This window comes from Asparagus officinalis, chromosome 6, assembly GCF_001876935.1.
Source record: "Asparagus officinalis chromosome 6, Aspof.V1, whole genome shotgun sequence".
Lineage (NCBI taxonomy): Eukaryota > Viridiplantae > Streptophyta > Magnoliopsida > Asparagales > Asparagaceae > Asparagus > Asparagus officinalis.
Genome location: NC_033799.1, coordinates 2988346 through 3009167, shown reverse-complemented (window position 1 = coordinate 3009167; position 20822 = coordinate 2988346). Strand labels below are relative to the sequence as shown.

Sequence of the window (20822 nt, the reverse complement as noted above, 5' to 3'; positions counted from 1 at the left end):
GTGCAAAAAATTATACTTTGGAGGTGATAGTGGATTAAATTTAACCCCGTGGTTTTTTCTTATTGAGGGGTTTCCACATTAAATCTTGTGTGATTCTATTTGCTGCGTTTGGTGGTTTTTCGGGGTTTTTGCGGGTTCTAAAAATCTCTACAGCCTATTTATAGGTGGGAAATCGACTCAACGACCGAGATCTGCTCCGCAGATCTCGAGAGGTCAGCTAAATAACGTTCATCGGGCCTGAAAAACCACGATGTAAAGGCGTGCAACATTTAATGCTGATAAGACCTAAGTGTCAATCCCACATGGGCCTGACGAGGCTTATACAGAGTGACGAGACTCAACAAACTGTCGAGTCTCGTCTCGAAGCGTTGAAGCTCGCCCGAAAATAGGAAGGAAAAAAATAGGAAGAAAATATGAAGATGTGATTAAAATAGGAAGAAAAAAAATTATCAGTATAAGTGGTGTAAATTTTGTAGTCGTTGTACTTTTCAATAAATATTAAGAGACCAACAACCTTTGCTTGGTTGTTAACATAAATTCACGGACAACTTTGTCCTATAAAAGATGTGATTAAAATATGAAGATGTATGCTCATGGGACATCTGAAAACTGGGTAGCTGAAAATTCTACGCATTCGCCGAGTACATCAGAAGGTAAAACTTTTTGAGGGGTTCATAGACTACTGCCTTAAACAAGAGAGTATCAAAGGATGTTGCAACACCACTCACAAACACTATTTTTTTCTAGTATCATAAATAGGAAACACAACTATTTGGTTCACAAATACTATAACACAAGTTTTGATCTAAGAAAATTAATTTCAAGAAGCGTAAATAGCGTATGTCAAGATACAAAGTTATGTTCTTTGCCATATGTTAATAAGTCAAAGGTGGTAGGAAAAGAAAAGAAATTACCAGCTCTATCTCTGGCTTCAGCTTTTGGGAAGGATTGGCACCAAGCTTTCCACAAAATTCACTACTGCGAAGGGCGCGTTCTCGTGAAAGAAGTGATACCCACATTTCTGCTTATTGTAGAAAGCCAAATCCTCCGCTATGCAAACGACAGGATCAAACACTTCACTCTGAGGATCATAATACTCCAACCTATGAACTTCATCGGGGGTCTCGATCTCGAGCAGAAGCTTTCCATGACGAAACGCGAGAGGCACCAGAAGTCTCGGGGGCTGCATCAGATCGAAACTAAAGGTAGGAATCCACACGTGCTCGATAAAGTCCCTGGAAATCCACATTTTACATTTCCTCCTATCCTGTGACTGATGAACGAAGCACGGATTGCCTTCAAGATTCACGATGCTCATATTGTTATAGTCAATGGGACACTGGTAAGGGGGGTCGACCACTCTAAACTTTTCGACTCTGAGATTGAAGCAAAGGAAGGCTTTTGGAGGGCCATGATGGAGGCTGTTATCGATGATGAAATAGATAACTTCGCCCACAGACCGGGGACAAACACGGCTTCCAGTCGGATAGGGCGGGTCCTCGATGATTCTCCACGAAGTATCGAATCCTAGAGTAAGGACTTCAAAGCCAAGGTCCAAGGTATTTAAGTGATAATTGCGATCCCTGAAAAAATACCGGGCTACCTTGTAAAGGTTTATACCTTCAACGTAGCCTAAAGAAGTTGTATATTTAAATCCCCTCATCCGAGCAACATCACCACGGTTGTCTGAAGGTAAGGCTACCAACTCTTTAGTACTGGGGTTGCACACAACCAGCCGCCTCGTGGTGTTGAGCAGCACCAGACCGTTGCAGTGCTGAGGAAGAAACATATGCTCCTGGAATGAAACAAATTCTTCCCCGAACAAGAACCTGGCTCTCTTCTTGCGCTCCTCGTAAGTATACATGTCGATTCCTCGACGTGGGAGTTTAGAAAAGAAAGCTGCGATTATGAGCTGGGGATTTTCCCCCGAGCGCTTCAGGTGCGCCGCGATGAAGACGGGATCAGAGATCAGAGAGCGCCATGATCTGCACACGGATTTACACTTCACCAGGCTCTTCACGGGGAGTCTGGTGAGTATCTCAAAGGCGATGAATTCGGTCGTACCATCATATTGCTCATCTTCTTCGCGCGTCTTCCTTCTTTTGATCTGAGGTTTTAGCTCAATACCCATGATGCTATCTTTTCCCCCCTTAATCAATGGCAGAGTTGAAGAACTATGAGAAGTAGTTTGATGATGCAGGACATCAATATATAGACAGCTGGGCCCAGACCTTCCTAGTTCGAGTAGTAACCTATTAGATTTCTGAAATTATAAAAAAAAAGAAAAAATCAAACATATTGCGACAAAAAATTTGAGCCCTGTATTAAAAAAGAAAAAAGAAAAAACTCATATGACCAATCTAATTCTACTCCTGCCCAGATTTGGATGCCGGTCTAGTACGCTTTTGATTCCTTATGCCTGCACGGCTCTCAAAACATAATTAAAAAAAAAACAAAAAGATGAATTTTATCAATAATCTAATTGTAACCTTACTCGAATAAATACGGATGCGATTCTGATATGCTTTTGGTCCCTGGTACTAAAATTAAACGAAAAAAAAGCGGAATTTTATCAAGAAATATTGAATCTTTACCGGTGAGGGAGGTGGGAAGGAAGGATATCGATAAGAAAATTGGAAAACCCTTGGGCGAGGCGCACGGCTACACCTCCAACGCCGACCGCGGATAGCAGGGGGAAGGGTTTTTTCCGTAACATTTGTCCCTCTTAATCTTAATGGGACAAATTTTCAAAACCGACCATTTGGGTTTTTAATTGCAAACAACGACTGGTTTTAAAAATATTTACAAAAACCGACCTGTTTTTAGCCAGGGGCTAAAAATAGGTTGGTTTTTTTAAATTTTTTCGGGAAACTTCACGGGAGTTGAACTCCCGTGAAGTTTTTTCTCATAACAAAACTTCACGGGAGTTGAACTCCCGTGAAGTTTGTGAAAAAAAATTCAAAAACCGACTCAGTTTCAACCAACTGGGTCGGTTTTTATAATTAAAATTAAAATGGGTCGTTTTTTGCAATAAAAAACCCAAATGGGTCGGTTTTGAAAATTTGTCCAATCTTAATGTTTATAGCTAGTCCCTAAGATCTTTTTAATTGCTACGGTGTCCTCTAACCCGTGCCCTGTTACCATTGCCGTTGGGGAGGGGCCAATTCGAATTCTAATAAAATCAGAGGACGTTTCAGGGACTAATTTGAGATACTTACATATCACAAGCGGCTTTTTGATCTTATGAAGAAGTTGAGGGCTACGGAGGCTGCATATATATCACAAGGAACTGCTTCTGGCTGATGTGAGAAAGATACTTACATGGATGAGTTCCACACTTTTTGAGAGGACGTTTCAGGGCCGTTTGGTTTGGTTGCATACTTTTTGAAAAAACTTTTCTTAAACCATCTGACAATGGTAAATTTGTAATTAAAAATTTTCTAAAGTTTTCTGTAAATTGTGTTTGGTTCAACAAAAAATTTACAGAAATATTTTCTATAAAATATCAAAACCTACCAAATTTTACAAAAAAGCAATTTCCTCTCAAAATGAGAGGAAATCACCAGAAATCTGACACATATCATATTTAATTAAAAACCTACCAAATCTTGTTATTTTCTATAAACTTGTGAGCTGTTTTCTTGTTTTGAACCAAACAAGCAAAGTACAAAAAACAAAAAAATTGGTACTTTTTGATTTCTCAAAACTTTTCCTATAACTTTTTAAAGAAATACAAGGAAATCATATTTTAGATGGAAAACATTTCCTGTAATTTCTAGAAATTGAACCAAACACCTGGCTCCTTAAGCCACGATCTTCATCAATGTGGTTAGTTTTTGAGTACACTTGCTTTGTGTTGCATGTCAAAATTGCGTTTCTGAGTCATGCACGCCTGATGCGCGAGTTAACAATGAAAAGAGTTTCACCAAACTCTCGTGAATTTAGACTTGCTCAAAGTCGCGTTTCTGAGTCATGCATGTCTGATGCTTGGCCGTACAATTCGGCCATTGATATAAGCTGCGAACTTAAAAGCCTTCGTTCGGTCCAAGCATCCCACACTTCACGTACGTGGTGGGATACTGGAGGCAACCAATTATATGAAATGGTAAAATTATATATTTTTTTTTCTAATTTAATTTTCCAGCGATAAATTAACTAGTTGTTGTATATATACTTAATACAACTAGACTGGATGCACGTGCATTACACGCGGTTAAATATCATTATCTTTTTTTTATTTTTTTATTTCCTTACGTACTTAACTCGGTTGTGAAATATTTCTTTTAATTTCACATGAAAGAGTAAAATAATTTATTGTCAATATATTATATAGTTAATCAAAAGTATTAAAATTACCATAACCAAAGTCAAAATTACGGACAATTCACATTAAGGGCAATTTACAATAAATAGTACATGAATGTCAAGATCCTTTTATGGAAAAAAATAATTTGTATGCAAATAATTTCTTTCTCATTGAAATGCTATGTTTTCATCTTATAATTTGCATGAATTCACAGTATTTTATACCCTTTATAATTTTCATCACTAATTTCCACATAATTGTTAGTATTTTTATTGGTTTGTGTGTGTCAGGTTTGTGTTTGATGTATGATTTTTCGGAGGGTTTTTTATACTTTTTATAATTTTTTTAGGTTTTCGTAATCTTTTCAGGGTTTCTTTGTAGTTTTCTAACTTAAAGGATCAATTTTTTTAAAGATGTTTAAGGGGCTATTTGAAATTTAAAATTTTTAGGATGTCATTTGTAATATTTTACTTTTTATGAGCTTTTTTTATAGTTTTCATTTTTTTTTTGTATGTTTTTTTGAATTTTTAGATTTTTTAGGGTTGTTTATAGTTTTTAATTTTTAAAGGGGTTGGTTTGCATTTTTTGGATTTTTAAGAAGTTTTGTGTAATTTATGAAATAGTTTATGTTTCATTCATGATTTTAGAGCTTTAAGAGTTTATTTTTTCAATTTTAAGATTTTTAAGGTTTTTTACAATTTTAATTTTTTAGGGGCCTATATGTTTTTTTTAGCTTTCAAAAATTTCTAAGTATTTTTTGTAATTTTAGAATTTTTAGTGGTTATTTATATTTTTTTCTTTTTTTGGGTTGTTTATCACTTGTTTTTTTAAGAAAAGGGAAAAATCTTCCCTCCGCTGCGACATGGTAAATTTCACTATTTTTTATTCGATTATTGGTGTGTTTGTATCGTAACTGATGAATCTGGATCCAAAATAACGGTTTTGCTTGAGATTTTGTGTTGACTATGATGCAGACTTGATTTGATTATTGGCGTGTTTGATGCTTTCCTTTATGTGAAATGGGTGTTTTCGGTATTAACTTCAGATCTCAAACGGTTACGGTTGGCATATTATAGGAGTATGATTTGGATTTGGTTAATGGGTCCGAGCTCGTTTTTGGGTGTCTTTGCGTGACATGAATACTAGTTAATTTTCATCTATGCAAGCTAGTGCCTGCATTTTCTTTCGATCATAATGGTGGCAGTCTCTTTTTTGGGGTGGGGGGGGTGTATTTGCTTATTGCATTAATACATTTAAAATTTTCATAAAATAGCCTGCATATAAGTTGTTGGATCACACCTTGAATTTGATCCTGATACTACGGAAGATGGCAAAATGTAAAAACATTCAGAAGATAGTAACACTCAATGAGAGAGTCATAGCAGTAATGGAGAATCAAACTAGATAAAAACGTCGCTTTATAGGTAGCCTTAAATGAACGGTTTATACCAACATAAGGAGCCAAATTCTGCGAGAACTTAATACAAATAAGAATGTGATATGATTAAATTAAATACCTAATGTAGGTTCGAGATGTAAGACCAGATTATAGTCTTTGCTCCTAAAGGAGAAGAAAATTGCATGATTAAACATATGCATCATATGTATTGCACCAGGAAGCCTCGAAAATCATATGTAGAAGATGACAACCTGATGTGCTGTGCTTTTAGTCATTAGACAAGCATTTGGTTTTGTCTAATAGAAAAGAAAATATGAACCACCACTTATACTGATCCTACGCTTCTCATAGGATGAAATAGGTATAAAAGATGCAACAAGAGATCATCATCATCCAAACAAATACATCCAACATTAGAGATTTAAGTATAAGCTCAAATGGACACAATACACTTTGTTAACTCTCCTCTGGAGAATGCATCCAGCAACATGGAAGGTAAAACATGAGATGCTAAAAACTAAATTGCCCTAATTGAAGTACCTCTCTATTTCCTTGATGAAACATGAGGTGCTAAGGAAAGGAGTGGAGGGTGTACGAAGGTGAGGTGGTTGAGAGGAATGATTAGGTGGTGCAGAGCATCAAACTGGAACGATCTGAATCATCTCGTGCTGCAAGCAACACGAGTTAATCTGGGCGTTCTCGAAACCTGGACCAGACTACGTGCACGCGTTCTGGTTATACCTCCGCAATGTTCTGGTGACAACCAGGTGGCCTTGGGCAGTAGTCTCGTATGGCTCCATTGTCTAGTGGTAACTCGTGTTGCTTGCAAAACGGGATGATTCAGATCGTTCCAGTCTGATGCTCTGCACCACCTAATCATTCCTCTCAACCACCTCACCCTCATACACCCTCCACTCCTTTCCTCTCTGAATTTGAACAGGACTCCATTCATTCATTGAATACTGTTTTTTTCTAATCAATAGTGTATAGACTGAGTGGTTTCTTACTTGATGACTTATATTGATTGCTAGATATAAATTTTCAGAGCGTCATGATACCATTTTTAGCACCTCATGTTTCATCAAGGAAATAGAGAGGTACTTCAATTAGGGCAATTTAGTTTTTAGCATCTCATGTTTTACCTTCCATGTTGCTGGATGCATTCTCCAGAGGAGAGTTAACAAAGTGTATTGTGTCCATTTGAGCTTATACTTAAATCTCTAATGTTGGATGTATTTGTTTGGATGATAATGATCTCTTGTTGCATCTTTTATACGTATTTCATCCTATGAGAAGCGTAGGATCAGTATAAGTGGTGGTTCATATTTTCTTTTCTATTAGACAAAACCAAATGCTTGTCTAATGACTAAAAGCACAGCACATCATGTTGCCATCTTCTACATATGATTTTCGATGCTTCCTGGTGCAATACATATGATGCATATGTATAATCATGCATTTTTCTTCTCCTTTAGGAGCAAAGACTATAATCTGGTCTTACATCTCGAACCTACATTAGATATTCAATTTAATCATATCACATTCTTATTTGTATTAAGTTCTCGCAGAATTTGGCTCCTTACGTTGGTATAAATCGTTCATTTGCTACCTGTAAAGCGATGTTTTTATCTAGTTTGATTCTCCATTACTGCTATGACTCTCGCATTGAGTATTGCTACCTTCTTAATGTTTTTATATTTTTGCTATTAATGCAATAAGCAAATACACCCCCCCCACCCCAAAAAAGAGACTGCCACCATTATGATCGAAAGAAAATGCAGGCACTAGTTTGCATAGATGAAAATTAACTAGTATTCATGTCACGCAAAGACACCCAAAACCGAGCTCGGACCCATTAACCAAATCCAAATCATACTCCTATAATATGCCAACCGTAACCATTTGAGATCTGAAGTTAATACCGAAAACACCCATTTCACATAAAGGAAAGCATCAAACACGCCAATAATCAAATCAAGACCGCATCCTAGTCAACACAAAATCTCAAGCAAAGCCGTTATTTTGGATCCAGATTCATCAGTTACGATACAAACACACCAATAATCGAATCAAAAATAGTGAAATTTACAATGTCGCAGCGGAGGGAAGATTTTTTTTCCCTTTTCTAAAAAAACACCGCCTCTGCCCATCTTCGAGCTCTAATGGAACGCTAAATTTTAATTTGGGGGGGAGGGGGGCAGTTCGTTAAGATGACAAACGGTGGGGTCCACAAGCAGTTTATAACTGCCATCGCAACGTGGCAAGTTTCTAGACTTTAATTTAGACTTACTCGGCGCGTGGCTGCATGAGTTAAGCGCGGTTTACGTAAAACGCTCTTCACAAAAATAAAATTGCAAATCAACCCGACTGAATGGAGCTTGGGTAAATCCCCTGCTGATAATGATTGATGATGACGCTTTCATTGTGCACCCTTTCGGTAGGAAGAATGTAAAATTTAGAGATCAATGTGGGCTAGCTGTATTTGAATAGTGGAGTCTATTATAAAAGAAATGCTAGGGGCACACCCCAAACCACACCACCATCCACACTCTCCTCTCTTATTTGCTACAGTACACGGAACCCCACATGGGATTTTAAATTTTTAAAATCCCATATGGAGCCCCGTGTACTGTAGCTAGGGGTGCATTCGGTCCTGATACGGCTCGGATATAATGCTTACCATATCCATATCCGCTTACCCATCTCGGATACGGATACGGATACGGATATACCTCGGTAAGAAAAACTTATAACCATATCCGCTAAAATCGGATACGGTTACGGATATACATGCGGATATATAAGCGGATATGCATGCGGATACAAAACAGATATGAGAAAACTAGATAGTATTGAGAAAAACATAGTTCATGTGATACAAAAAAGTTCGTTAATATATCCATTATAACTAAATAGTTAAGATTAGTCATCTTGATTATCAAAATTAACCACAAATCCATAATCTAAGAATCGAAACTATCGTAAGAGTATGACTAATATGTATTCGGATATTTCAGATACGGATACGGATATTTCACTACAAAACCATATCCATAACCATATCCTATCGGTTATAGATTTGAGTAACCATATTCGTATCCTAACGGATATGGTTACAGATATTTCATCGGATACGGATACGGTTTAGCACCCCTAACTGTAGCAAATGAGAGAGTAGAGTGTGGTTAGTGGTGTAGCAAATGAGAGAGTAGAGTGTGGTTAGTGGTGTGGTTTGAGGTGTGTCCCTATCACCACACCTATTATAATGGTTGATGATGCAGTTAAAATTTAAATTTTAAAATTTTAATTGAATATTACTTAGAAATAAAATCCGGAATAATTAGTTTGTGATTTAACCATGCAATATCTGCGTCGAAATCGCGGCTTCGGGATTTCATAAAACTGATTAACTTTCGCTCCTTGACACGTGATTTACAACTCATCGATATGGTTAGAAAAGTTTTCCCCTAATAAATAGTTCACTAGTGTGCACCCCGTGCAAAGCACGACCCACCTTTTTTTGTTTCCGCTATAAAAAATTATTTTTTTAAATGACACGGTATTTTTTGTAAATAACACAGTAATTTTTTTAAAATGCCACAATATTATGTATTTGCTACAGTGATAATGCTACAGTAATAACTTATTCAAAAGCTAGCTTAGTTGCACAATCTAATTTCCAATTCTAGAAAAACATACTTAACAATCCTCCAACATCATATGACTCAACTGCATTTATTTGTATACATAATGGTAAATCCATCATAGCGTTCAGAGTCATAATTACATAGATTCTAAAGACTCACAAATTACTCGCTATAAGGATATTACAAACAACTATGATAACAAATAATATCGACTACCACATCTCAGATTAAGCAGCCTCATGTTATTCCAAAATTCACAAAAATAACGTATGATTCCATATCATCGCGAGCATTGGGCTTCAACAACATTTGTAAATGTTGAATTATTTCTTTTTCCTTTTGAGTGTTATTTTTGTGAATATCTCATTTCTTGACTCTAAAAAGGATAAACATGAACCATATTAAGAAAACAATTAACAAATATCACGCTTGAATGAAACTGATAAAGATCATAATCTATGATCATCGTCTTAAATTCTCTAGCTTAATTTACAATTTTATGATGTTTTATTTCCAAGGAGGGATACCAAACATCCTGATCTCTTGTGCATTGAAATATACTAGTATTTAGACCCGTGCAAAGCACGGTTTCTAAAAGATCTTCTGTAAATATTGAACATGTTACGAAAATAAAGTATTCTGCTTTAGATATGAAGTATAGTGGTGGAAGTGAACCGAATAATTAGAATTCATTCATCTGTAAAATACTAATTAGAATTAAAAAAAAAAGATGAGCAAGAAATAATATCAAGTTTAATATTAGTCCCTTAAATATTTAATATTTTGAATCTGGTTTCTAAAATCAGTGAAATTGCTATTAAGTGTTGTTATTCCTAAATAATATCGAAATTAGCCCCTTGTTTTATTGAAATTGATAATAGTTTCCAAATTTCTCAGTAGTTGTTTCAAATCAATCACTCTAATTAAGAGCAGAAGTAGCATTTCGAGGGGTTATTTAAAGCACCTTATGAAAATTGATGGCCTAATAACGATTTTAATAATGTGAAGGTTTAATTTTAATAATTAGGGAACCTAATAGCAGTTTTAACAATATAAGGGACTAATTCAAAAAAAAATTACTGTTTCTCTCTCGAGCTATTATGCCTTCTTTTTGCATTGTATCATTAGAATTGACCGCATTTACTATTACTTATAATGTCGGACACTTTATAATAAATGTTTGTCAATAACCTATTGCATTAGCAAAGCAGAGAAGGTGACCAGAATCATAGTAAACATGATCGTTGTTAAAATAAAATAAAAAACAAACTCCACACTTAACAACTAACTTGCATGGTCTCCTAAATAGCCATTGTCCAAGGCCGTAGAATATAGCATCCAGAGACGTCATAGTATTCAATCATGTCCCCATTAACAACCACCTAAAACAACAACAGAAATCAAAGTTCTCATCCTTTTCGAAAGTCAAGCCAAGTCATGTCTCCTTCTTCACTTCCTTCTTTTTCGCTATCATATCGATAAACAAAATAAGATCAAAATCTTTTTTACAGTTTAAAAACAACAATTCTATAACAAATCAGGTGACCAAATCATTCAATAACATATACAACTACAAAGAATCATCACAAGAGCCAGGCAAAAATTTTACACAAGAACCTGACCATGTTGTTCATGTGTGCATAATATATGAACTATCAACATTAATAAACAACCATTAGCATAATAAGTTTAATTTATGCTTTTCGTTCAAAATTTTGACACTCCTCATCTTCAGCAAGTATCATCGGAGTCTCTACAGTATCTTGAATGGCAATAAAAATTATATCCTTGATAAATTAGCGCTCAATTTCATGTCATTTCCTTAAATGAATACCAAAACAACTCCAATTCACAAAAAAAAAAAAATCTAAATTTAACTTAACCCAGGTCAAATCAATGTCAAATTTTGATTTTCACCACGAACCGTAGGTCCACACGCAACTGCTCAAAGATTCAACCTTTCCAAAACGTTTATATTAATTTATCAAAAAAACAACTAAATCAACAAAAAGACATTAAAAAGGTAACTTTTTTGTGGAACGAAAGAGAATTGAACATGAGACGAAGAGGTTGGTCGAGGGCTCAGCCGGAGGCTTAGGAGTCGCCGTAGGCGGCGGAGTGAAACCGGGAATCGAAGAGATCATTCGCCGGAGCCCCAAACCTCCCCTTGTTTCGATGAAGGAAACCCTAGATTTAGAAGAGGAACAAAATCGGAACATTTTTAGGGCGAGAAATTTTTAGAAGGGGAGAGAAAGAGAATGTTACCGATTGAAGAGGAGGCCTGTGGGTAAATAGAAGAGGAAGATGAGATTAACGTTAAGGGAGAAGAGGGAGGGAGTGGGTGGTTTTCTTTGGGTAGTGGGTACGATTGTTGGGGATGCGGTTAGAAGAGAAGTGGACGTGAGTTTGGGTTACGGAAAATATCCAAATCCAAAATACGTGGATAATGAAAAAGTTTACTGTTCATCATAACTTTTTTGTTGTTCTCCTTTAGTTTATAAGTAGTAGATTAAGGCCATGTATATGATGCTTAAACTAATATTGATACTCATGCCTTAATTATAACTGGGATTTTATTAGATTTGACAAATTTGTACATGGTATTTACAATAAAAGAAAAGGGAGAAGCTTGTGCATTAAATCTCATGTTCATTAAGGAGGTAAAATAAATAGTTGACTTACAAAATCATTCAATTTTCCTGCACTTCTGCAAGCCAATATGAAGCATTGCAAGCATATCTTTCCCACCTAGTTGTACAACCTGCAATCACATTCAAGTACATCACCTTTCATTAAAATATAGCTACATATCAATTATGATATTTATCTATTCAATAAGTTTCAAGCATAGTTTGATATGATCTAATTTAAGGAAGACTTAACACTGCATGCTATAAATTCATAAGAGATTTATATTACTTGTTAGGACATTTCTCTACTCTTACTCACCAGAAAAGAAAAAGTAGAAGCAAAGCAACCAACATTGGAGGCAAAACAAATGAGATATATTCATATTGTTTACTGAGAAGGCATAGGCACACTACTGACAATAAAAAGAAAGAAAAAATATCAAATATGATTGCTTTTCAGTATAGCACAGATATATAAGATGTATTATCATTCTAGAAAAATTAAGATCTAAAATCAAATAGATTAAAAATGAATCAAGTTCACAAATTTTCCAAAATCAGATTTTACTTTTGTTACCTACCAACATTTTAGTTACCAAAGATTTTATTAATCATCAAAATCAGCTCTTGCATCTCTATAAATATGTAAAAAGAACAAACAAAATGCATAGCTTATTATAATAACCATCAAAATCTCACAAAATCAAATGTGTAATTTCTCAATTGAATATATGGAGGACACACAAAATTATCATAGAATAATTGCTATATTAACTCCATTTTCAAAAGAAGAATTTGCATAATACATGATAAACACTAAAAACATAGTTGAGTGTGATAATCAGGGACCGGATCAAGTCACCTTTGGTAAGATCATTGACAGATCAACACCAATATAGCTATTTCTAACTTGCTTCATTTGTTCAGTTAGATAAAATTTGCTTGATTATGTATCTAGCAAGACTCTCAGAGCCTCCATGATAGTGTCCCTGGGTATGTTCCCATATGGTTCCTGCAGGAAGCTGGCACTTTTAAGAGTCCTTAACATGTATTGTTGTGATAACTAAAAAGTTTATTTTCATCTATCTATCACAGTGTAACAAACACATCAGAAGTTGCTAGCAGATGAATTCTTTAACATTCCTTGGTGTAGCATACAACTTTAGAGCTATGATTCAATGTTTCAAGCTTTAAAAAAATTGCACAATTATTGGAAATACATGCTGTCATGATCCCGCACTATACCAAAGACCACTATGGACATTTGTTGATTATCATATCTAACTCTCCAACAAAGCATGTAAACTAATAAAGTTCTATGTGATACGAAAAATGTGTAAAGTAAATTAAAATAAATAGTTCGCATACACACACACTTTCATATATTTGCACAGTTTTAACATAACGTAATTCATAGTTAGCATATCAAATCAAAAGTAAAATAATGAAGATCTCGGATCAAGATCAGACCTTTGTATTAACTTGGAATTTAAGTTATACGAAGTAACTTGTATTAAAACATAAATCAAGCAAACCTCGAAAAAGGGAATCATAGAGTAATAACACTTCCTCCTCATGCAAACCATTGCCTATCAATTCAACATAAGCTCATGTCACTCCTCAACTTTCACCAAATAATTAAATAGTTAGCCTATGAAACTCCTCATATTTAATAAAAAACGATGCGTGATCTACTAAAAAATGATAGTGATCATCTCTAATACTAAGAAAATAAATGACTCTAATCATTTACATAATAAACAAATGATACTAATCAACAAATTGAAATCTTTAAAAGTAGATACAATTAGAATTCATTACATCATAGAGATACCTAAATATATAAATAGATTGTTGGGTCTATGAATGATATAGGAGTGATATAATTAATGCCTTGTGCCGTATCATATTTAGAAAGATGGTTATTTTCAGCAGTTACAATGAAAATAAGTAGCTGATATTAATTAATTCTTCAATATATTTCCTCTAACATGTTCTAAACCCATCAAATTTTAAATAAAAATGAGATATTAATTAATTCTTCAATATATTTCCTCTAACATGTTCTAAACCCATCAAATTTTAAATAAAAATGAGAGAGGGTATAACTAATAACTAATAAATAAACCCATCAAATTTTAAATAAAAATGAGAGAGGGTATAACTAATAACTAATAAATTAAAAATTAAAAAACTCATTATTTAGTTTGGAGTAATAATTTAATGTTCCATCAGATTTTATTTTTTTAACAGTTCAATTGGAAATAAAATAAATACGTTAAAATAAAAAAACCCAAAAATCAAATAGACTGGTAAATAAAGTAATTTTTCTGGAAGTAATAATATTTCTCTGAACTGATTTGAAGTTTAGTTACTCTTTCCTAATCATATATTGCAATATTATTGCAACCCAAAGAATGAACAAATAACTGATCGATGTAAGCATGTAATATGTAATATATATTTAATGGAAATGCACAAATAGCAATGAAATTACAATGCTTAATTATAGCTATTTCTAAGATAAACCGCCAAAACTCCTCTACTGGAAGTACACAACTCATTTATAATAAAAAAAAAACATGAGAAGTAAATTTTGTGAGTAAGTAAAATGACAACTGGCAACAATAATAAGAGCACACAACGTCACATAAAAAGGGATGAATAAGTAAATTTTCTACTTTGTACCTTAAAAGCAGTTATTAAATGGATATTCACATTATTTTTTATTTAAATTTAGGCTAATTAGTAGTTAAATTCACAAAAAGAGATGAAAATTCACCGTAGTTGTAGAATGGAGCTTGTACTATTGATGTTGTTGCTGCTTCTTCTTCATCCTCTCTTCTTCAAACGCTAACCCTAATTCTGACATTCTCTTCTCCGTCCTACTCGAATTCCAAAAATATCACCTTTTTTTAACTGCAGCAGAGGTGGGTGAAGAAAGCGATTCGAAGAAAAAGAAGCGATTTTTACAAAGATTGTTTGAAGAAACCTAAATTCTGCGAGAAATCACCTTTCGATTAGAGGGAGGATCAGTGACGGTGGCGGCGGGGATGGGGTGGATTCGAACGGCGGGTGGGTGGCTGTCGACGGCTTCGAACGGGCCGAAATTTGCTTCCTAGATCCTGCGAGAAATTACCTTTTGAATCGAGGGAGGATCAGTGATGGTGGCCAGCGGTGGCGGGGATGGGATGGATTCGAGCGGTGGGTGGGCAGAGTTGGGTGGCTGCTGTCGGCTTTCGAGGCGGCAGCGGGTCGCGATCGTGGCCTTCTGAGTGAGAGGTGGGGGATTCTGAGAGAAGGGGGCAATTTTGAAGGACGGTTTCTGAGAGAAAGTGGAGATAAAGGGCTTGTTTGGATTGAGGGGAACGAGGGTGAAGGGAAGTTAGGGGAACCATTCATCTCTATTCACTTTGTTTGGGAACATTTAGGAGGTGAAGTTAATTCACCCTAGTTCCCTTTGGTTCACCCTAGTGTAACCAAGGGGAAGGGAATTCCCTTCCCTTCCCTTTCCTTCCCTTCACTCAGTTTCCCTTAACTTCCCTTCACCCCCTACAAATCCAAACAAAAAGGAAACTTTGAGAGTGAGGTGGGGGATTGTGAGAGAAGGGGGAGTTTTGAAATTTGAAGGGAATTTGTGGAGAGGGGGTAATTTTGAGATCTATTAAAGCATTCAAGCATAGAGGATTACTGTGGCGGGATTAATGTAGCATTATTCTTTGATCTTCAATAGTATTTCATGCTCCTGCTACAACAATTAATTTACTGTTCAATTTACTATAGCATGAACAGTTGTTCTTTGATCCTCCTATTTGTATAAAGGAATAGATGTCAGTACGTGCACTGCATCCGTACGTGTATGAAATTAATTTTTAATATGAAATATTTGATTTTTAAATACGTATCGATGACATTCACATCGTAGATGCTATTAATTGTAGTTTAGAGCAAATTCTCAAATTAGCTTAATTGCACTTAAGTACCCTATAGCTTGACTATTTTGCACTTACATACTCTCACTTGTTTTTTAGAACACTTATATACTCTATAGATTTCAAAACTTACACTTATACACACTAAAAATTTCAAAAAGTTGCACTTAAATGATGTCGTGTTAGCATAACTGAGGATATCTAAGTGCAAATGTTAAAAACTTTAGAGTACTAAGTGCAAGTTTTAAAAATTTTAGAGTGTATAAATGCCGGAAAAACATATTGAATGTACACAATATTGCCAGTATATGAACTGAAGCTAAAAATTCAAACTGTTTGAACAATAAATTTATATTTAGAGATCAATTATGCGATAGTAGAGTGGTTGTATCTACAAGGTGATTGATCAATCAAATAATATAACCAGAATATACGTAAAAGTAATGTTTGATGATGTGGATGTAAATCCAAGCTTATGACGTTATAGGCTTTCTATGTCATTGCACTATTTTTTTTCCAAATTCCTCGATTTTCCTTCCATCTTGAAGCTTCTGACTACACTTTGTGTTTCATATGTAATTTCCAGAGGTCTTTTCCTTTGCTTGGCTATCCATTGATCATTAACTATGCGATCTATCAGTTTGCTTGGCTCGGTTGCCTTCTCTTCAGCGTGGTGATCTTCTTTGCCAATGGTTCTGTGTTTGGTTCACTAATCTCCACAACTCCATTAGAGACGACTGATATCTCATTGGAATGAGATGGCATAATTTTGTCGATGACCCGGTCGATAAACGTAATGAACAAGCAGCAATCATTTCCCAAATACAAGGCTACGTGAACCCTATATCTTTTTCTGGATGGATGCATGTTGAGCAAGTAACAGATGGTGTGATGAGGCTTAGGCAAATAAATAACCCACATCTTCAGCATCAGAATGTATGTATAGTAATGTTAATATGTTTGAAAATTGTTATGTTGAAAATTTGTTCATACCCAAAACGCGAGCTCAATAAAGAGTTAGTTGACTGGCTTGCTTCATGATTCAAGCTATGCCGACTTGTTATGTCGCCTAATATCTCATCGGATCATCATTTTCATGTGCATATAGCGAAAAACTCGTGACTGTAAGCAAGATGAAAATCAAGCACTCAAATTTTATGGTTAATCACAGATTCTTTTTCTTAATGTGTAGTGATAGCCACTTATCGTCTCTATATTGTTCTATTGGCATATAAACGACATAATCCTAGATGGAATAACCTCTCCATCATTTGGATGTATGTTACAACCATTTGAATAAGAGAATAGGATAACTTCAATGCAATGAAATGTCAGACAACACTTTGGAGATCAAACTCCTTTAGCATCAAAAATTCAAAGTACCGTCCAAAAATTTTAGGAGCAATAAGTGGCTAATCCCTTTAGATTGAGGAACTATAGCGGTCATGAAGTTAGCCCTTGGAAATTGACTAATAACAACATAAACTTCCCTGTAGAAAATTTTAAATCATAGTTAATTAATTAATTGTATACTCTACATAAGGTAATACTCTTTTTTGATAAAAAACAAATTCTAACACAGATACCATATCATATTCCAAAAAACGTCATACGGCTTACTTTATTTTAAGCTAAACTTGTACCTGAGGATTCATCCAAAACAAAGTTTCACAGGCAGCACATTTTTAGTTTTTTATCTTCCCAAATCTTGTGAACACCCCAGCCAAAACCATGCTCATTTGCAATGCAATTGAACGATGGAAACCCATGGATCACCTAACCTTGCAATCATGCAATACTCAATTTGAAACTTTATCAAACACTTAAAAGTTCAATCGACCTTAATTATTAGGTAAAACTATATCTCATTGACTCTACTCTCCCCAAAACACACATTTGCATTTTCGAGTAAGAATTAACAGGATCTCTAGCCGTGCATTTTCATCAAATGCACCCAAAGAAATCTCACAATCAAACCGTTCAGGTCTCCTCAAAGCTTGTTGAAGTGCATATGTTCTGTTTGTTGATCCGCTTGCAATAACATAATTAGTCTTCTTCTCAGATGTTTCTGTCTAGTAATGATCAGGTGAATGAGTGTGATGTGATTCATCCATGCAAGTCATAAGCTGTGTTACTATCCGCCGTTCCATCTCCCATTGCAGATTTTCTCGCTTGGAAGCAATTGCATCTATGTCATCAATGAATGTGATTGATGGAGCAGTTCTGTATGCCTCTTTGAGATGGTCTCTTATAGTTTCTTCAGAAGCACTTACAACAAAAATAAATTGATATTAAAATAAATTGATATTAAAATTTAACAATGTCATTTAGTCATGAACTAAATGATAATAATCACTTAGCATTTCACATTGCAGGGAGAATGTGGAAGAAGCATATTGGGAAATTAAAAGGACAAGGGTTTTCTTCAGATACATTGTTCTTGTTCTTTGATAGGTTTTGTAGATTTATCTGTGCTTAAGGATCTATAAGAGAGTCCTGTAGGAAGGTGTTCTGGCAGTTGGTCCAAAAGGATATCCATCTTGATCCTTCTGAAAGTCTATGAAAAAGATTTTATAAATGCATTTTTTATTTCAAACTTCTTGAAAAAGATCATCACAAAATGGGCTTTATAACACTTGCAACAATCTCCTCTAGCTTACAGGTGATAACGTCAAACCCTTTGGACCGCAAATGGTTGCCTGCTTTAGAGGTGATCGGGTGAATCATAACATCGACAAATTTCTCTTCGTGCTAGGCTTGCGTCAGTTGAGGCTGCAGAAGAGAATTCTCAGATTGTCGCAAAACATGGAATATTTCATTTAAAGTAAAAGTTACCTCTCTTTGTTTTTGGGATTCCTTGCAAGCATGGGTTCATGTAACTCAGTTAACTCTGTCAGCAGACCAAAATATGTTTAGACGTTGGTTTGTCCAGTTTTCTTCTACAAGTTCACAAGATTCATTTCATTGGAATGAGCAACAGAAGGACCTATATATTATGTACATTGAAGGTGGAGAATTACTCACATAAGTAATTTCAAAAAGTTCACAATCTACATCTTTTGGTCGAACAAGTTCCAGTGCCGTTTTAAATACAATTATATGCAATATGCCTGCATTCAATAGATTAAAAATATCTAGAAAAGAAAAGTGATTCAAACTAACAGTTAATCAAACATAAGAAGTAATAGAACCACCAAAAAGCAAGTCCAATCACTAATAGAAGTTGGATACACGAATAATTATAGCATGTAGACTAAATAAGGACAGCTAAAATAAGTGAAACAACATGTCAAAGAAAGATAATGCTAATGTTACATGTAGACTAAATAAGGACAGCTAAAATAAGTGAAACAACATGTCAAAGAAAGATAATGCTAATGTTATTACTTTCAAATCTAACATTTTGGAGAAGTTTGTCTCTATTGATGTATTTCGACAAGAGGACTTGTCATGATAAATTAGTTATATTAGCTCGGATGAAGGAATTTTTAAGCAATAAATGTGGCACATACCTGATAAGGTTTTTTTTCATGGTACCGTTTTGAGATACACCTTGCGCATGCAACTTCTTCACTCTACCATCTATATAAAGTTTAGACAGGCACTCATGCGCTTATGCAATAAAATCCCAGATTCAAAGTTGTGGTTACTGTTTGCATATAAGAGGATTTCAACTGCTCGTGCAACTTCTACACATCTTAGAGTTATCAATGGTAACTATTTTTAAATTCATAATCATCAGTAATTTCTAATGCCAATCCAGATTCAAAGTTGTGGTTACTGTTTGCATATAAGAGGACTTTAACTGCTCGTGCAACTTCTACACATCTTAGATTTATCAATGGTAACTATTTTAAATTCATAAGCATCAGTGATTACTTTTTACTTGATCAATATTTACATCCTGTAGAGCCTTAAATACAAGTTCTAGGAAGGTAGATTGCAATCAACAATAGGAAACTGGACTCAAATGTGAGGAAAACAAATTATATTGAAGAAAAGGAAGTCGTAAGTTTTGTCAAAGCACAATAGTGGACTATCAAAGAACAAAAAGAGATTACAAGTTGTGAGTTTTTTAACTGGTAAACTCCATTCAGTCCTTATTTTCTTCGTCTCCATTAGAAATAGAATGTACCATGTTACATTCCATCGATAACTCATTAACGCAATCAATGGACAATAAGCTACATATATATCAAACGAATACAAGACGATACTGCCAAATATCAAGTACACCACAAATAAAAGATCGCTTTAGCCTGCACAAGTACCTTGTCTTAGCTTGTTGTCCTTGTTCCGAGATGTGAAAGGTTTCTTTGTCAAGTGTTCTTTTAAATCTATAACCAACATAACAATAGTAGACCCAATACATTTCTATAAATTGACAATGTTGCATAATTTTGTTTCATACTTCTAACAAATAAATTTCTAATGCATTTCGTTTTGCATCATGTATACAACAATATATACATTAAAAATGCATAATCATCTAGAAACATGAAAATTCCCAAATTAGCAACCATTTGATTAAAAAACAATGCAAATAAGCACATAAGTAGAAAAAAACCAATTAACGGAAAAAGGAAGAGTCACCCATGTCAAAGTTTCAATTTTGGTGCAAGACCCAGTAACAAAATTGATGGAAAACGGCAAACTTTGGCAAAAGGCACGGAATTTAAAGATGGTACCTCGACGCTTTTCTCAGGAAGTAAGATCCTAGCTGAGGTTTTGAAGGGGGCGTGATCTTCTCCACCAAAATGCTGTTGAGCGCAGGAATCAAATGGGAAAGGAAAAAGTTGATGAAAGAATCAATAATCAATAAGATCAATAATCAAAATCCTTTTGAGCGCAGGAATCAAATTGGAAAGGAAAAAATTGATGAAAGAATCAATAAGATCAATAGGTGCA

The 20822-nt window shown here is 34.9% G+C and overlaps 1 protein-coding gene and 3 long non-coding RNA genes across 14 annotated transcripts in view; all 4 read right to left on the bottom strand.

The window, feature by feature from the left end:
* The window catches only part of LOC109845517 (putative F-box protein At3g23960), an 8678-nt gene extending 5442 nt beyond the window's left edge, over positions 1-3236 (bottom strand). Inside the window, exons 1-3 of one of the 9 annotated variants that reach the window (XM_020414768.1) lie at positions 2595-2715; positions 2357-2419; positions 915-2263 (exon numbers count right to left, since the gene is read on the bottom strand). In XM_020414768.1, coding sequence (XP_020270357.1) covers positions 932-2131 — 1200 coding nt within the window. In that variant the 5' untranslated portion in view covers positions 2132-2263; positions 2357-2419; positions 2595-2715 and the 3' untranslated portion in view covers positions 915-931. Of the gene's footprint in view, positions 1-914; positions 2716-3218 lie in introns of those variants that run through there. The other 8 variants (XM_020414769.1, XM_020414767.1, XM_020414765.1 and 5 more) reach the window with 8 other exon arrangements.
* Positions 10526-15359, bottom strand: LOC109845047. Of its 3 annotated transcripts, XR_002248210.1 has the most exons (5): positions 14996-15359; positions 14765-14901; positions 13518-13571; positions 12035-12113; positions 10526-10819 (listed from the first exon to the last, which is right to left on the bottom strand). It is a non-coding gene; the product is annotated as an uncharacterized LOC109845047 (long non-coding RNA). The 3 variants fall into 3 exon arrangements; XR_002248208.1 differs by lacking the exon at positions 13518-13571 and having other exon boundaries at positions 14996-15343; XR_002248209.1 differs by lacking the exon at positions 13518-13571 and having other exon boundaries at positions 14765-14867; positions 14996-15343.
* LOC109844323 lies at positions 17685-18631 on the bottom strand. Its single transcript, XR_002247989.1, has 2 exons — positions 18575-18631; positions 17685-18182 (listed from the first exon to the last, which is right to left on the bottom strand). It is a non-coding gene; the product is annotated as an uncharacterized LOC109844323 (long non-coding RNA).
* LOC109844322 lies at positions 18631-19220 on the bottom strand. Its single transcript, XR_002247987.1, has 3 exons — positions 18939-19220; positions 18750-18853; positions 18631-18670 (listed from the first exon to the last, which is right to left on the bottom strand). It is a non-coding gene; the product is annotated as an uncharacterized LOC109844322 (long non-coding RNA).